The sequence below is a fragment of the Saccostrea cucullata genome, unplaced genomic scaffold (genome assembly GCF_032062105.1).
Source record: "Saccostrea cucullata isolate Sc308-1 unplaced genomic scaffold, CSIRO_AGI_Scuc_v1 ctg937, whole genome shotgun sequence".
In the NCBI taxonomy this organism is placed as follows: domain Eukaryota; kingdom Metazoa; phylum Mollusca; class Bivalvia; order Ostreida; family Ostreidae; genus Saccostrea; species Saccostrea cuccullata.
The window spans coordinates 115941-133206 of NW_026927959.1; the positions used below are offsets into that span (position 1 = coordinate 115941).

At 34.2% G+C, this 17266-nt stretch overlaps 3 protein-coding genes across 3 annotated transcripts in view; 1 reads left to right on the plus strand and 2 right to left on the minus strand.

The window, feature by feature from the left end:
- LOC134276000 (uncharacterized) overlaps nt 1-17266 on the plus strand; it is a 226467-nt gene that overhangs the window by 89945 nt on the left and 119256 nt on the right. The window lies entirely within an intron of this gene.
- LOC134275979 (NAD-dependent protein deacetylase Sirt6-like) lies at nt 2941-6050 on the minus strand. Its single transcript, XM_062758255.1, has 6 exons — nt 5927-6050; nt 5063-5296; nt 4794-4880; nt 4320-4645; nt 3948-4141; nt 2941-3617 (listed from the first exon to the last, which is right to left on the minus strand). Exons 1-6 carry the CDS (start codon nt 6048-6050, stop codon nt 3422-3424), a joined length of 1161 nt encoding a protein of 386 aa, XP_062614239.1. The 3' UTR covers nt 2941-3421.
- LOC134275980 (NAD-dependent protein deacylase sirtuin-6-like) lies at nt 6706-14689 on the minus strand. Its single transcript, XM_062758256.1, has 6 exons — nt 14454-14689; nt 9179-9427; nt 8989-9075; nt 8491-8816; nt 7493-7686; nt 6706-7327 (listed from the first exon to the last, which is right to left on the minus strand). The coding sequence occupies exons 1-6, from the start codon at nt 14572-14574 to the stop codon at nt 7129-7131; spliced, it is 1176 nt and encodes a 391-aa protein (XP_062614240.1). The 5' UTR covers nt 14575-14689; the 3' UTR covers nt 6706-7128.

Here is a 17266-nt window from a genome sequence, read left to right on the forward strand (position 1 = left end):
ATGTCAACATAAAAAATTGTACATTTTTGGTAAATATTATGATAAAAATTATGTACAAACTGGTTCAAATGCATAATTCTGATTCTGAAAGTTCCGATATACTTGCTTCTTCTAGGATAATTTTGAATTGTGAATAGTGAATACCAGGGAAACTATTTTCCATATGAAATACAATAAAGAAAATGCCTGAATGAAGATACCTGAGAAGGAGTCATGCCTTTGTCAATATTATTTTAAGATTGAATGATTGATTAAAAAAGAAAATAATATATTTAAAATTCGTTTTCTTAACACTATTTATCATTACACTTATTGAAAAACATTCTTATAAAAATTATTGTTCTACTTGGCACGAATTTAAATTTATTACCAGTTTTTTTGTAAAAACCCATGACATCATAGGAGGATGGAAATACCTTTAAATAATAAAAGACGATTTCGAAAAATAATTAATCTTCAACTCTTGTTATTAGTCATATCACCATGTTTGCTCTCAGGGTGTGTTTAATCTTCTTCCGGAGAAAAGAAATTTGATTTGAAATTAGTAAATACTTTTTCGTTATTATTATTTTTTTTGTAACGTCATTCTTTTGGTTTTCTGTTTTATATATCAAGAAATAAACTGGTGTAGTCTTATATTATCTTCCCTATGTTCTTCAACGCAATAATTCGAATTTGAAATTTTGAATGTCTTTATCAACAAGGTGTTGAAATCGGTTCAATAATTGTACATCTGCTGATTTTAATTGGAGTTAATGGGTTAAAGTTGTTAGACAAATCGCTTAGTATGAGACCTGAGAGTCGCTCACATCTGTTTGAAATTGGGATAATTTATAAGAAAAAGTTTAAATTAAGTATTATTTAGAGAACTCGACGGGTTCTGTATCGTAGATACAAATTTGGGGGTGGACGAGTGCTTTAGCACGAGTCTCCACCCCCAAATTTGTATCTACGATACAGAACCTGTCGAGTTCTCTAAATGATTTGTGACACGATCAATCAAAAATTGCTCCGCCCACTTAATAACTTTGCAGCATCCAAACTTCCGCTAGAGTTCTGTAGACGAGGCCCCGACGGGGAGTACGCATCCGCAGTATATATATTTCCACGGAAAACGTAAAATTCGGTCAGATTAGTTTTGACAGTTTAACGGGGTGGACGTAATCGAGTGATAGTCAGTCTTAATGGATAACTTGGAGGATTTAACCGTCATTGTTGTGATCTATTGTAGATGGAGATTTATCATAATATATTTCAGGGGTATTAAAATTCCGGTTTAACTGGATTTACGAAAACAGGATTTACAGAAAATTTTTCGATGGACTTTGATGTCACGGATTTTTATTTTCAAATTGAATTGCGACATTAAAAACGAAATGAAAGAGACGTGTGGCTGTCGTCAGCGAGAAGGATTTTAAAAAATAAAAAACGCGGAAAAATGGACCAGAATGATTTTGCACGGGGAGAGCGGGGTACGTACAGAGGATGTTTTCCGTTATTGCGAATTTTCCTTTTAGTTTGGATCGAAATTACGTGTAGATTCTGTGTGGAATAAGTTTTTAAAATTAATAAGTGATTGAGAAATTTTGACATTTTACATTCTCAGGAAAATACCGGCTATTTCCCCAAAAATTTATTATAGGAAAACATCGGCATTTACTATTTGTACATGCTTTTGCTAAATTGAATCAGATTTATTTTTAGACCTTTGCTGTATTTTAGATTCAGAATAGTTGGTAAATACAATACTGTATACAGGGCTAATACAGAACGGAAAGTAGCTCCGCCCACCACGGTCCCGTTCAGTATTGCTAATACAGAACAGTAAACTTCAAAGAAAAACACCGCTATCGTGTCACAACTTCACAATAAAAGCCTTATGGTTTGATGAAGATGATGACATCTTAATAGAATTCCCTTTTAATTTAGAATTTACACTAAGGTCAGAGACTTTGACACTACCAGTATGAATTAAAGCACATGAACTGGACAAATAAAACTTACATGTATGTTAGGTTTACTTAAAATTAAAAATTTTTATCTATGATTTTTCGGGTAATAGTACAGTAAATGCATGTAAATCCAGATAAATCCTTGTATACATGTAGCCTTTTACTTAACAATGTAAGCATTCAACCTCAGGCTATGACGCAAAATTAGGAATCTTCCTTAAATATAGTATCGTCTTTCCTTGTGCATACCCAGTGATTCTTGAGGAAAACAATAAATTGAATTATTTCTTCATGTTTCCATGGTGAATGTTGATCCCGAGTTGCAGCCCTGGGTCTGTCATTTGAACAGTTATGTAAAATGTACCCTATGAAAACGTATTAGTATTAAGTTACTAGTATATCTTTCTTGTCCAGTCTTTTTTGTAAACAAATTAATTTTTCTATGTCCAACTTTCCATTTAGGATGATTTAAAATTCTGAATTTTTCCAGAAAGCAAACACGTAATTAGCCCAATTGTTTTTATCGTATATTCTTCTCTTAATTTCTTTAATTATTAAACTTAGACCCCCCCCCCCATCATAGCCCTACCCTAACCCCCGAGGCCACGATGGACAATTTAGAATATTCACTTTATCAGGCAGTTACCAAAAATTTCATCTTTTCTGGTTCTTGGGATTTTGATACACTTTTAATTTCTTTCATTCCAAAGTATAATTTACACCCTCTATTATCGATTTACCATACCCCATGGAACTGATTAAAACATTTTGTATAGTTACAAATATCAACAAATGAAAACTCTGAACTTGGCAAAGGCATGGACACCAGGAACTTCCAGAGGTAGGATAGGATGCCTAGGAAGAAAAAGCATCCTCCGATGACAAGAACTTTATTTTAATCACAAAGCGAAGGAATTCATGACTTTCTAGATTGTACATGCAGACATTGTTGAAGTATGAAACTAAAGTCCAAATTAAAGGCGATGACAATTTATTAGCTATAAGTGGACAAACTCTGTCAAATAATGGAAGAACGCGTTTGTGTATTATGACTTTTTTTCTGCAGTATGGCTGCTCACTGAATAAATGTATAAAACAGCAAATAATATATATTAATTACATTCATTTTACAATCATCAAAGTGTAGTAGTATTTTACCATTATTTATTTTGACTCGAACAACTCCCGGATATATGTACACAACTGTCTACATATTTTTAGCACATACATGTATAAGTAAATTGAATCCGCTGGAGGTAGTCTGTTCTTTGATTGAATTTCCTTTAATATTATCACATACTTTTGTATATAATTTCTTTGGTCTTATTTGAATTCACCATACGCATTTTATTGTAGTATACATGTAGAGTCAAATTTAACTGATAAGATGCAATTTTTAAATTTCTCCATCCTGTTTGAGTTTGTATCTAATACAGATGAATCAAAGAATATTTAATGTTTTTCCTGTTCTACAATTTTCGTTTTGTGTCGTATGTCAGCATTCTGACATCTCTGTCTTGTTCCCATTTTGACAACTCCTCTTCTGGAAGAATACGTTTCATTACTTCTCGCATTAATTTATCACAGTCTCCGAAGACCCTTGATCCGTATGGAACTTCATCATCATCCACTTTCAAACAAGTTTCATCAAAATCAGTCACTTGTCTGAAAAGATTTTTTAAACATGATTCACTTGTTAATTTTCTCAAATCAATTAATACTTTTAACAAGAAGCTGCTTGCATTTTAACAAAATTCAAGGAAATTCTCATCAAAATCAGTCACTTGTCTGAAAAGATTTTTTATAAATTATTCACTTGATAATTTTCTCAAATTAATTAATACTTTTAATAGGAAGCTGCTTGCATTTTAACAAACTTCAAGGAAATTCGAATTTTATATTTCCAATAGATACTCTCCATCTTACGAGATTAAATTTAAAAAAAAAAGGCTTGTATTTCACATTTTGGGTATTAAAAAGATTTGTTTGATGTACCTGTTGCAAATGATTAAACGCGTTGGGCGTTTACCCATCTTCACCATCTCGTTTGCTGGAAACACCTTAAGTGTCGTCCCGAGTGCCAAAACCAGATCAGCGCGCGATGCTTGTTCTACGCCGCTTCTGAACACGTTTACCTCTAGATAATCCCCGAAGTTTATAATGGTGTTCATCAAGTATCCGGTACACTTCTAGAAAAAAGAGTTTTAATATTAGAATCGTAAATAATATAACCGCCTTATCCTTGATCAATATATTCTTATTTTTACATTAATGAGAACGTTTCACTTGATTAAGAAAAATAGTGTACTGTACTTTATTTTACCTCAACAATTTTCTGGAATTAAAAACTGTAATAAATAGTAGTACCTTTTCACTACAGGAACGACCAGTCCGATGATTAATTCGGCATTGCTTGCAGATATTGACGGGAACTTTGGTAGATTTTCCATTGCATCTGAAATTTCTTTCATACCGTTTTTTGCACTTTTCACATTTTTCGACAAACATATTGCCATGCAATTCTGTTATCTGACTTTCTTCAAGTCCAGACAGTCGATGCAGTCCATCAACATTTTGACTGATCACATGCTTTAAATTTCCCATTTCTATTAGTTTGAATAAAGCCTCGTGTGTGTAAGTTGGACGGAGCTTTTGAACGTCTTGTATTTCTCTCTTAGATCTCCCCTTGCTTCCTAAAACGGGATGAAATATAAGCTTGATTCCTTACATTAATAAAATGTCAGTACACGGCTTTTCTTGATATAGGGGGAAGATAAATCTTAATTAGTATGTAGATTCCTGACCTGTATATCTAATAATATTTTGCAATTATTGTTTTACCATGCTCTTGGACTTTGTCTTTTTCTGTCCATTTGCCCTGAATTCCTCGGAAATCCCCGATACCTGCCGCGGTGGAAATACCAGCTCCTGGTTATGAAACATGTTAAATCATCAATTTATTTCTTGCTATGTTTGGGGGCTTTTTTGATAAAAACAATATAAATGTTGGATATTATAATTTTGAGCTCACCTGGTGAAAAACAATAACAAATTACTCGGGTGAGCGTTGTTTATAAATAATTTTTATATTATAAATGCCCATGGCTCACCTGTAAACGCTATGCAATAGTCTGCATTTTTTATCAGGCTGACTATGTGGTCTGCTTCCTGTTCAAATTTTGCGCACGAGTCATGGATTTCTACTGTCTTTGCAGCCTCTTTCACCATCTCTTTTTCGTCCTTTGTTAGAGGTGATTCCTTGTCCTTATATAGCCCACGCAAGGCAAACCAACATTCTGTGTGGAACGTTGCAAATCCTTCGTCATTCCAATTAACAAGGAAACCTATTAAGAATAACAGAGATCACTTATAGGTAATCTTATATTTGGTGGTCTTATAAACATAAAAAAATAAAGCATTTATTTTGTAGGGTACCAAAAAATTCAGATTAAATGTGTTTAAAAATTTGTAAATTATGTATATGTACGTATTTTTGTTCCTAATTCTATACTTTTTTTGATATAGATTCGAATAAAAAAATATCATTGTCTAATAAAAAATGATAACAAATACATGAAAAGTACTTATAGTAATTGTCATCTAAAGGGAACTTTGTGAAGTGAATAACTAAAACACTTCTGTGTGGGTAGACAAAAGTTACATGTATTATACGTATTGAATTACCATGATCTTGGAAAAAGAATAACCGATACTTATACTAGAAGCACACACTTGATCAAGTAACCCCTCACCCAATGCTCTGAGAAGTAAAGTATTTTTATGAAATAAATATATTTCATTTGACCAATTTCTATTCTGATATCGACAAAAATTTTAATAAGGTAGACATATCACAAGCGTGGTCGTCTAAGTGATTTAATAAGCTCTGTATATACAAGTATTGCCCCGTTTTTTAATTTCTAACGAATTCATGTTGTTTAAAAGATGGATTGAAGGATATTGAAATGTCAAACCTGATCTTTTGCTTTTTGGAACAGCATATGCCCTGACATCCGCGTGTCCGTCCTCCTTTCCGATGGGACCTTTATCACAATAAATCAAACGACATTTCACAGTACCGTCTGTTCCAGTGGCCATTTTAAAGTAAGTATCCACTGCCGTCCCTGTATTAATCTGATTAAATGTCCAGGTTGTATTTGTTTTTGTTGTTATGCATTCAAAAACTGACACAAAATGTTAAAAATAGAATAGGGAATCCATAATTTAAAGGTATGACTAATATAAGGTATCTTGACCTGGTTTAGGACGTGAAAAGGAATGGAAATGTTTTCCTTCATGTTTTATTTGTCATTGCTATATGGAACATAAAACATTTCGAAACTATTGCAATCTGCTTTTAAATTTAGAAGTTTAAAAAATTGAATTTCTTTTTGTTAATGTAAAAAAAAATGTATTGGGTCAAGAATTGAAAATCATCTGTTTAATTTTCTCTTCAAGAAAATTTTAATCCCAATAGTAATTGTTGAAAGTCTATATTTTTAAATAAGCAGAAATTATCTTAATTGCCCAGTAGCACAGCTGGTATTTATCTCATTTTTCTATGGTTGGTATTTGTCAATATCGTAATTAATGTGCACATTGAGCAAGATACAAAATTCAGATGGTTATATTGTCAGACGTAGGACTGAGATTTGGTGCTTCGCATCTGGTTCCAGGCCCGTATCTGAAAATTAGACCTTCTTCGTCTTATATCCCTGAATATACAAATATCTTTATAATTAATGAGGAAAAATTTTTGAAAAATTGTAATTTTAATATAAACAAATATGTCAAACAAATTATGAGCATAAAAGATGAAAGTATAAACTGTGCATTTAATATCAACATTCTTTAAACAAAAACTTTCAATTTTATTCACATATGACTTCTCATTGCTGTCTGCCATACTCTCAACTAATAAATGTAAACGTAGTTTTTTAACGTCATTATACCTTTAGTTTACATTTCAAACAAAAACAAAGAAACGACAATGCACACATTTCTAAATGTAAAATCTAATTTTTATACTTTTTTAAACTACAAACCAAAAAACATAATTTCAACAGTAATACTGGAATGTTCCTTCTAAAATCTTTATTTTCATGATTTTAGTCCAAATTTATGTCTACTGTTTGCGTTTCATGTCGTAAGAGACCATGCAGATACATGTAAATGTCTATAGCTTGCGTTTCATGTCGTAAGAGACGAGTCTTTCCTCGCGTCTTGCTTCCCAATCTTGCAGTTCTTCTTTTGGGAGGACATGTTTCATGACCTCTGACATCAGCTTATCACAATCTCCAAAAACACGTGACCCTAATGTTGACGTTCCGTCCTCGTCCATCTCACAACAAACGGAATCATACAGAGTTTTTTGTCTGAATAAAGAAGTATTAACTGAGATTAATATTTTGTTTCTTTTAAAACTTTTCTTATTTTACTGTTACATCTAATCTGTGCACAACAGGCTATAAAAGATCTCTATATTAACAAAAACTAGTAATGAATTTTCTAGAGTTTTCTTTAGCTAAGCAAACAAGAACCTGTTACAAATAACGAGTCGAGTTGGTTTTTGTCCCATTTCTACCAAGGAATTCGCAGGAGAAACTTGAAGTGTGGATCCGAGAGCTATGACAAGGTCTGCTCGTTTAGCGTTGAGCATTGCGTTTTCCAAGACATCTTCCTCCAGGTAGTCCCCAAAATTGATAATAGTATTCATGAGGTAACCTCCACAACTCTAAAAAAACAAGTTTCATTTATATACAGATATATTACTTAAGAATATGCTGTATATCTAAAGGACAAATAATACAATACATATAAAACACACTTTTATCAGATTTGAATTTTTTGCACCCCCCCCCCCCCCCCAATCAAACATTCAAGGGTACATAGTTTTTGCCTTGTCCGTCCGTTTGGCTGCAAAAACTTTAACCTAACTTTCTATTGGGATTTGGTATTTTATATTTGATTTCCTTCTGACATGACCTTTGTTTGAATACCGTATGATTGATCATATTTGCATCCTTGGGAAGAAGGGTAATGTAGATCTTGTGTTTTATATCATAAACCCGGAGGTAAAGTGTGGTCACAATGAAAGGTCAAAGGAATACATTGGTTAAATCTTTAAACGTCTTCTTCTAAAAATAAAAAGCAGTGGTATAAATTTGTTCAAATTTTGAGTGCCCCCCTCGGCCTCGGGAATAATAGTTATAGAAGGGCTATAAAGAATATATTTGTTCGCATTTTCTTCTTAGGAGTAGCAAAGCCATGATTATAAGTCATAATTAAGAAGCAAAGTCAGGAAGTAGATTCAAGACGTTCAAATCACCCCCTGGGCCTCTCATATAAGAATTTTTAAACACTGCACATATGTACATGTATGAATTTTCCTAGCGAAAGTGCTCAGGTGAGCGATTTTGCCCATGGACCTCTTTTTGTTTCATTAATTTTCTTTTAAATTCATATGAATTATGCATGTATTCACGGAACATCAAGGAGAGTTTTAAATCATTTCTATATGTACAAACGTATCAGATACCTCATCTGAACAGACGCCCCCTGTTCGGTGGTTTATGCCACATCTCTCACACTTCTTCGGTGGCACAGCAGTGGATTGTGGCCTGTAGCGGACATTTTTTTCATAACGTTTTCCACATTTCTCGCATTTTTCCAGGAACGCATTACCGTGTAACTCGGATATCTGCGATTCTGGTATTCCCGATAGTCTGTGCAAGCCGTCTGTGTTTTGACTGATTACATATTTCATATGTCCAATCTCCAGAAGTTTGAGTAAGGCTTCGTGTGTGTAGGTAGGACGTAGGTCCACGAGGCTAAATCCCCTCTGCTTCGATAATCCCCTTTGGCCTGTTTAGATTATACATTTAAAAATGTTTTCTCAAAGTTGTCTGAAAAGGTAAACTATCCATTCTTTTTGCATCTTGTTTAGTTTTAATTACATGCTATAATTATATTTGCTTAAATTCATTAAAATAATTCAGCTGAAGTAAGTTGTTGTTATTGATACGTGTAAAATTACCATATTGTTTGACTTTAGCTTGTGTGGTCCACTTTCCATGAATTCCTCGAAAATCACCGATCCCGGCTGCTGTCGAAATACCAGCACCTACGAAAAACATTAAAAGCAATTCATATTACCTCTTAATTGTTAAATTATTCACAACATGGTTATGATTTATCTTGATAGATGGGCACATGAAATGCCATACCGGTGAAGGCAATGCAGAAGTTTGACTTGTTTATTAACTGGGCAATTCTTTCAGCCTCCTCCTTGATTTTTGTAAGAGAATGGTGAGTTTCTGCTGTCTTGGCGGCTTCTCTAATCATGTCCTTCTCCATTTCCGATAGGACCAAGACCGTGCTGGCTGGATTCTTAGCACATGCCGATCTCCACAATGTATTCCAACAGTCGATATGGAACATAGCCATTCCATCATCACCCCAATTTACTTTGAATTCTAAAATAATTAAATGACAGTTTCATCGAATATTTTTTCCCGAATTATTAGGTTTGATCAAAAAAACAAGGCGCTGATAAAAGAACCATATACTACTGTCAAAAGCTATAATACATGTATAATGAAAGAAAAAGTGAGCAAGCTCACATACCCCACGCTCCCCCAAAACTCAAAGTGCTGAAAATCCCGGAAAAAATGAAAGAATCGGAATTTCCTGGTAATATGCACATCTACAAATTGTGTCCTAAATATATGCAAAGTTTGATGAAATCCTGTACAGCGGTTTATGAGGAGTTGCGCTGACAAACTGTTCATCATTATATTCAAGATATCCCCAAAAATCTAATTTGAAAAGTGCCGAAATTCCCAGAAAAATAAAGGAATCGGAATTTCCTGGTAATATGCACATCTACACATTGTGTCCTAAATACCTGCAAAGTTTGACGAAATTCTGTGCAGCGGTTTATGAGGAGTTGCGCTGACAAACTGTTCATCTCAATATTCAAGGTATGGCCAAATGCCTAAGTTAAAAAGTGCGGAAATTCCCGGAAAAAATAATGGAATCGGAATTTCTGGTAATATGCACATCTACACAATGTGTCCTAAATACCTGCAGAGTTTGACGAAATTCTGTGCAGCGGTTTATGAGGAGTTGCGCTGACAAAAAAAAAAAGAACTGACTGACTGACTGACACTCTGACGGACGGGTCAAAAACATTATACCTATGGAAGGGAATTACCGCCCAAAGTCTATGTATCTTGCTTTTATTCTTATTCTGCCTACTTCTTTATGCTTTGTTATTATTGTAACTGTATGTCACTTTATTGTTTTCATATTCGTCTTTATTACATTTCACTTTGACTTTTATCCTTCTTCATTTTGCCCTTATTTCTATGTTGCTTTATTCTTATTAATTCATTTTACTTTCTTTTAAATTGATACAGTTTCTTAAATGATCATCTCTATTACGAACGTTAGTTCAATCACGCAAACAATAAAGCATATTCAATGAAGACGAATACAAGTTGTCAAAATTTAGTGCGGCATTATAACGCTAGGTGGCAGGGGTATTCGCTACGAGTGTTGGTAAAATTAGGTAAGCAAATCCGGGCCGGGGTTATTCGACATTTTTCAATTTTCTGCCTTACTACTTTATCAATCGAACTTAGATTTTCAAATGACTGATGTTTGTTATAAGTTCAGGTACTGTATGTACCTTATACATGCCATTCCCACGGAAGTCTCGCTAGATGGTAAGATTCCCCTGGAAGACTGACTACATAGTGACGCTTCCTTCGGAAGACTATACAGTGGGTGGGACTTCCCCCGGGGAAGTTTCAATATATAGCCAGTCTTCCGTGGGAAATCTGGCTATATATAGCAATTCGCACCCTTCATATCAACCCCTCCCCCGAATAGTTTTTTTAATCGTAAAACAATGTTTATATACTAACTTTATCAGTTTTTGAAGAAAAGTTATACGTCCTATATGAATAAATATTTAAATAATATCATTTTGATAGTGTTTTATAATTAAATCATTTTAACCATTTAGTTAAACATAGATAATCTTCACGAGTACATATGGATAATGACTCTTCCTCCCCCCCCCCCAGGGTGCAGTCGCCCGAGTGGCACTGTGGTTACGGCGTCTGCTCTAGTCAGTCACGAAGTACAGTTTTAAGGAGTCGATCAATACGTCATGGGTTCTAATCCCACTGTAGGACGTGGAGTTCGGTCATTCGGATGAGATCTAGACCGTATTATCCGAGGTCCCGTGTCGCAGTAGATGCTGGCCGAAAAAAGACCCTCGCTGCTAAATGGCTATAAGTGCCGAGTATGTAAGACAAATTTGCAGCTCTCCACCGGCAAGAGGTGGCTTCTCCATTTGAGTGAAAAATTCTCGAAGGGGACATTATACAATGTACAGTCACAACCCCAAGTCTCAATATATTTACTGACTTCCGGGTGGACGACCTCCTATGGGTTAAGTTTCACCGGTAGAGGGGAGGGTGGCCACGAAACGTTTTCTTAAACGTAACTTTTTACTACTGGAAAAGTTCAGCGAAAGGCTTGTTGCCCCCATCCCTTACACTTTTTGTTGCAGTACTAATAGTCAATTTATATATTAAAAGTCATGTATTTAATGGCATGCATATGAGTAAAATTTAGTACTGAAAAAAAGTTGACGACCTTCCCCCCCTTTACCTCCACCAAATAGAATTTTCGAGTTTTAAGATTTTTTTTAGCTCTCCTGGCTGATGACAAATACGGTGCGTATTAAAGATATCAAAAATATTAAAATTTTTATGTCAATTAAACTGGAATATAATTATCCAACAATTAACTTTAATAGAGTTATATTTTTCAGGTGAGAGAACAGTGACCTAGCATCGTTTTTGAAAGTGGGGAGGGGGGCAACTAGAGAATAAAAAATCAGGCTACCCGGCTGAAAAAAAAACTTGAAAACTTGACAAGCAAAAAAAAAAAAAAAAAAAAAAAAGGAAATTGTCCAAACTTGAAAATACAAAGGCGTTGGAACTGGGAAGGGGGGGGGGGGGGGGCTTAGCCCCCACTTTTTTTTTCCGAAGATAGACTTAGTACATGTATAGACATTGAACATTCATGCGTAGGTTTAGCCCCCCCCTTTCCATGGACACGATGCAGTATGGGTTTGAAATGGGGAAAGTGGAGGTGTTTGGAAAAAAAATTTGGCACTGGAGTTCGAACCTAAAAACACCCCCCCCCCTCCCCGAAATAGGATTTTTGTGTTTGGAAAATGAACATTTCTTTTTTTTTTTTTCTTGTCAGGTTTTTTTTGAAGGTCTAAAAAAATTCTTACACTTAGCCCCCCCCCCCCCCAACGTTCAATTTGCTTCCGACGCCAATGAAATCCTATTTCGGGGGCGGGGTGATTTTGGGTTAAGATTCAACTTCTTCTATAGTATAAAATTTAAATTTTCTTCCTACTGTACTACATTAACTTATTTGACCCTTACTCTTACAAAACGTGGGTCGGCCTTTCAATGAACATATTCAGTATGGTATAAAGTTATGTCTGAAAAAAGAGGCCGCTATTCCTGTGTGCCCAGAGAAAATAAATATGGAGTTTCCATCATTGGATCGGATGAAATCGGATCCGGCCTTCAGAAGTTCGATTGATAAAGTATTAAGGCGTATTGAAGAATCTCAAATAACCCCAGCCTTGGTTTGCTTACCTAGTTTTACCAACACTCGTAGCGAATACCACACCACCTAGCGTTATAATGTCGCACTAAATTTTGACGGTTTGACAACTTCCATTCGTCTTCATTGAATATGCTTCATTGTTTGCGTGATTGAATTAACATTCGGAGTAGAGATAATCCTAATAATTTATTTAAGAAACTGTATAAGTTGAAAAGAAAGTAGAATGAATAAAGCAACATAGAAGTAAGGACAAAATGAAGAATGATAAAAGTTCGAAGTGAAATGTAATAAAGACGAATATGAAAACATTAAAGTGACATATAATTACAATAATAACAAAGCATAAAGATTTAGAAGTAGGCAAAATAAGAATAAAAGCAAGATACATAGACTTTTGGCGGTAATTCCCTTCCATATATACCTCCCGCAACTTGTTGCGTGGGGTATAATTACATACAGTGTATGTACATGTCTCTGTATAATTATCATGATGTACATAAATGTGTCAAGGGAAGACCATTATTTTCATGCTCAGCAACTAGGAAAGGTAGGTCATTTACAAAATAATGTTATTGATTGTTTATTTCAGGAAGTTTTTAACATTTTCATAAATAGTGGTTATTCATCTTCCTGCCCCTCCCCCCTTTTCAAATGAAATCGGTCGTTAATTAATACCCTTTACGATACACGTATCATCATTATTGTGTTATTAATGAAAAAGGTTGTACTCGTAGGGTAAAAAAAGTTATTAAATAAAATTTCTTCGTAAACACATCGTCTCAAGCCACGGTCCGGAGTTCGCATATATAGCTCTCTCCTACACGTGGCTGCTTGTTCACAAAAAGTGTCGTAATCTTGAATATTTACGCCTCTCTATTGTGACGTCATATTCAGTCAGTGGCAAGTTTTGTTTCCATCGCAATCGAATTCAACAACTGACGTCAACAGTATACAAGAAATATATCCTATACTGCGATTGGATATTGAAAGGTCGCGATAAAGTTCATCATCCGACTATGCTTTACTCGCATTGGTCAATATTTTAATGAGCTACGAAGAATCCTCTCCTCGTTCAACCACGGCCAGATGGGAAAGGAGAGTACATTTTGGCCGTGGTTTGCGACGATGTCGTAAACGAAGCATTAAATGTTCAATCCATTTTTTTTTTCTCAAGGAAAATGGTACAGTATAGAAACAATTATTATCTTAAAAGAAAAGTGGACAGGCTTTCGCTATATACATGGATGTAGGCGAAACCCTGTTAAGGTCAAGATCTAATAAATGAAAGGTGCCTACAGATTTATCAAACTTGAGAAATAAATTCCTTTATTGATGCTTTACAACTTTAGCTTGGTCAAATAAGGTGTTTCAGGGCATAATTTGTTGGTAAACAAGAAGAAAAACTGTATTTTAAACTTTAATTTTCAATGAAAAATTAAGAAAACCAGTCATGAATATGGGAGTTTTTTTCATATTCGGCAAAGAAAATGTATCCAGATTGCCTGCAGTCTCTCAGAAAACGTTAATTAGTATGTTCATGGACTCTTCTTTAAATCAATATCAAAGTTAATATAGGTATCCGGTTTACTTTTCATATGAATTCAAATTGAATGACATGAAAATACCCTATTCTCTACATAATTCTGCTAAACCGTAAAGTACGGGAAAAAGAAAGTTGAAATTGATTATGACGTCATAATGGATCTAGCACCAAAAAATTAGTCTCAAGTTATTTACTAGATCTTGACCTTAACGTTGTCCACTTCTTTATAGAAATTAAATATACCTTTATTAAACGTAGCATTTCAAGAATAAGACTTAATTTAGCGAGTCTACCTTTCTGTTCATTCTTATCGACGCAGTATGCCCTTACATCAGTACGCCCGTCTGTTACCAGAATTGGTTCTCTGTCACAGTTAAGGAGACAACACCGTCCAATAACTTCGTTATTCGCCATGATTATATGAAGTAAATTTCAACACAGACTGTTTAATTTTACTTTCAAGTTTATGAATGTATCAATGCCTGAAATAGATTTCTGTGTCATACGCAAGTCAGCAATTCAATGTTTGTGTTTATATCCGTTAATTCGTAACGAGGATGTGTATTACGTCGCAGGATAAATATAGCCTGGGGATTTCCACTGCGTTCTTAATTTAAACTTTTCGCGGAGTTGAAACAGGTGTTGAGATACAGCCAGTTCTCAAATATCGACTACATCTAACCACATAAAATATGCTTTATGTGTAATTTATAAAACCAAATAATATTGCAATGCTTTTTAATTATCAAAAGAACAGAATGAAATAATCAAATATCTTCACGTTTAATTTGCAGTGTGTCCCATTGAAAGAAAATAAATATGCAAAGGCAGCTTTTGAGTAGAATAATATTGGAGAAAATACCTGCTAATCGAATTAGAAATGTATTTTCTAAAAAAAAAAATAAAAAGATTGAAAAACCTTTAAACTTTTCAAAAAAGAACAAAAGAATGAAAATCCTTATCCGAGTTCGGGGAAATTAAGCACAGTTCACATTAAATCCCATTCATTTAGCTATTCCTCGCTTACAATGTACTTAAAATATTGTAACCGCAGTTAGGTCCAATCATTGTTTTCCCCTCTCGACAAGGCACTGTATATAATCGTTAAAGGAGAAATTGTACCTTAGCGTGGCTCATTACACCCAGAGATTATTTTAGATTTCATTACAGCACCACTTACGGCGGTATTATGTAGATGTCAAATACCCAAATGGAGGTATTGATAAAATAAATATACTGTAGACGTACTTTTTTCCACGTGGTCATAATTCTGCGGAATCTCAATTTCTGTTCAATCCGCGGGTAGAAAATTACGCGGAATTCCTACTGTCACTATATGCCTTACATTTACATTAAGTACACTTGGACAAATTTCCGCTGAAAATTTGTGACCGTGTACATAGCGTAAATTAATACCACGCGGAAAAAAGTACTTCTACAGTACCTGTAAAGTGAATTTTAATATTTTTTTTTCTAATTTTAGTGAAATATCTTATTTCAAGTTTATTATCAACAGAATTCAGAACTTTCAGTGTCAAATGATGGAGATATTCTTAAGACAAGTACACACAATGAGAAAACCTCATAATACCTAATATTTATTTCAATAAAAAAATAGTTTTCTCCTTAAGAAAAAAAAAACAACTAATATCATTATCTTTTCAATCTGTGCATAAAATATTAGGAAAATGAACCCTGGAGTATGGAGAGACAATGAATGTATTTCAATGAAATGCATGCGACAAAATGAATGAAGAATGTTTTTACAAAATAAAATCCAATTTAAAAATATTTATATGACAAGTCCACTTTCAAGAGTTATCTTTCCTAATAACACAAGACTCAAAACACTACGGTGCGTTTGAACATTACATTCAAAATTCATAACAAAGCTTTAAAATTCCAGAGTATATATTTAAATCAATAAAGCAAGTATGATAAACCAACAAAAACACAGTAAATCATGCGAGTAAATAACTTTTTTTTATTTCAAGAAGGTTGTAGATGTTAACTCGAATCTCCTCCATACATTGTTTGGCGAAGATTCAGATGTTGTTTTCTTTTGTTTCTGCTTAAAAGCATCCTTTCTTGGTTTACGCATTATGAATCCGTTTTCACTGTATACAACATCGCATGAATTAATATATTTTTAAAGGTTGGTCGTACTTTAAAGGTACCTGTACAATTCGTCCCCAGAGAAAAACGGTCGAAACAATGAAGGTTTATGTTTTTGTGCAGTACGTCATCAAAAAGTGGTGTAATGAGCCTCCTTAATGTGGTTAGTTTGTGTGGTTAAAATCATTCGAAAATCTGAATACTGTTAACGATTGTAATACATGTACATGTACGCGTAACCTTTCAAACGGCCATTCCAAGATTTTCTATGACTACTGTCCGCGGAAAGAATGATTTTGAGGATACGAAATCAAAACCAAACATAAATTAAAAAATCTTTGAAATTCAATTCATTTTAAGGGGATTGGCATAAAAATTCTTCAAATTATGATGGAAAAAAAATCTAGAAATGTGCTTAAAATATAGTGTTTTAACCGTTTATTATGGTTGGTCCCTTGATTTTTTGGGGAATGTTACAAGCTGAAAGATTTTTTTTCAACTCATTTCTTACGATACAAGTATTTTTTATAACAAAAAACAGCCCACTGGTCAGAAATGGGCAAATCTCGGCAATAGTATGGATGGATAAAGATTGTGACCATCATAACCAGAGTCCTCTGTCTTGGGTGCGAAGTTTATTCAATGTGAATAAAGTATTGGTTTTTACTTTTTAGCTCACCTGAGCTGAAAGCTCAAGTGAGCTTTTCTGATCACATTTTGTCTGTCTGTCAACTTTTCACATTTTCGACTTTTTTTCAGAACCGCTGCGCCAATTTCAACCAAACTTGAGACAAAGCAACCTTGGGTGAAGGGGATTCATTTTTTTCAAATGAAGGGCCATGCCCTCATTAAATGGGAGATAATTCAGAAAAAAAAAGTGAAAATTTGTTGGCATATTTAAAAAATCTTCTCAAGAACCACTTTGCCAGGAAAGATGAAACTTATGGGGAAACACCCTCAGGTAGTGTAGATTTAAGTTTGTTCAAATCAT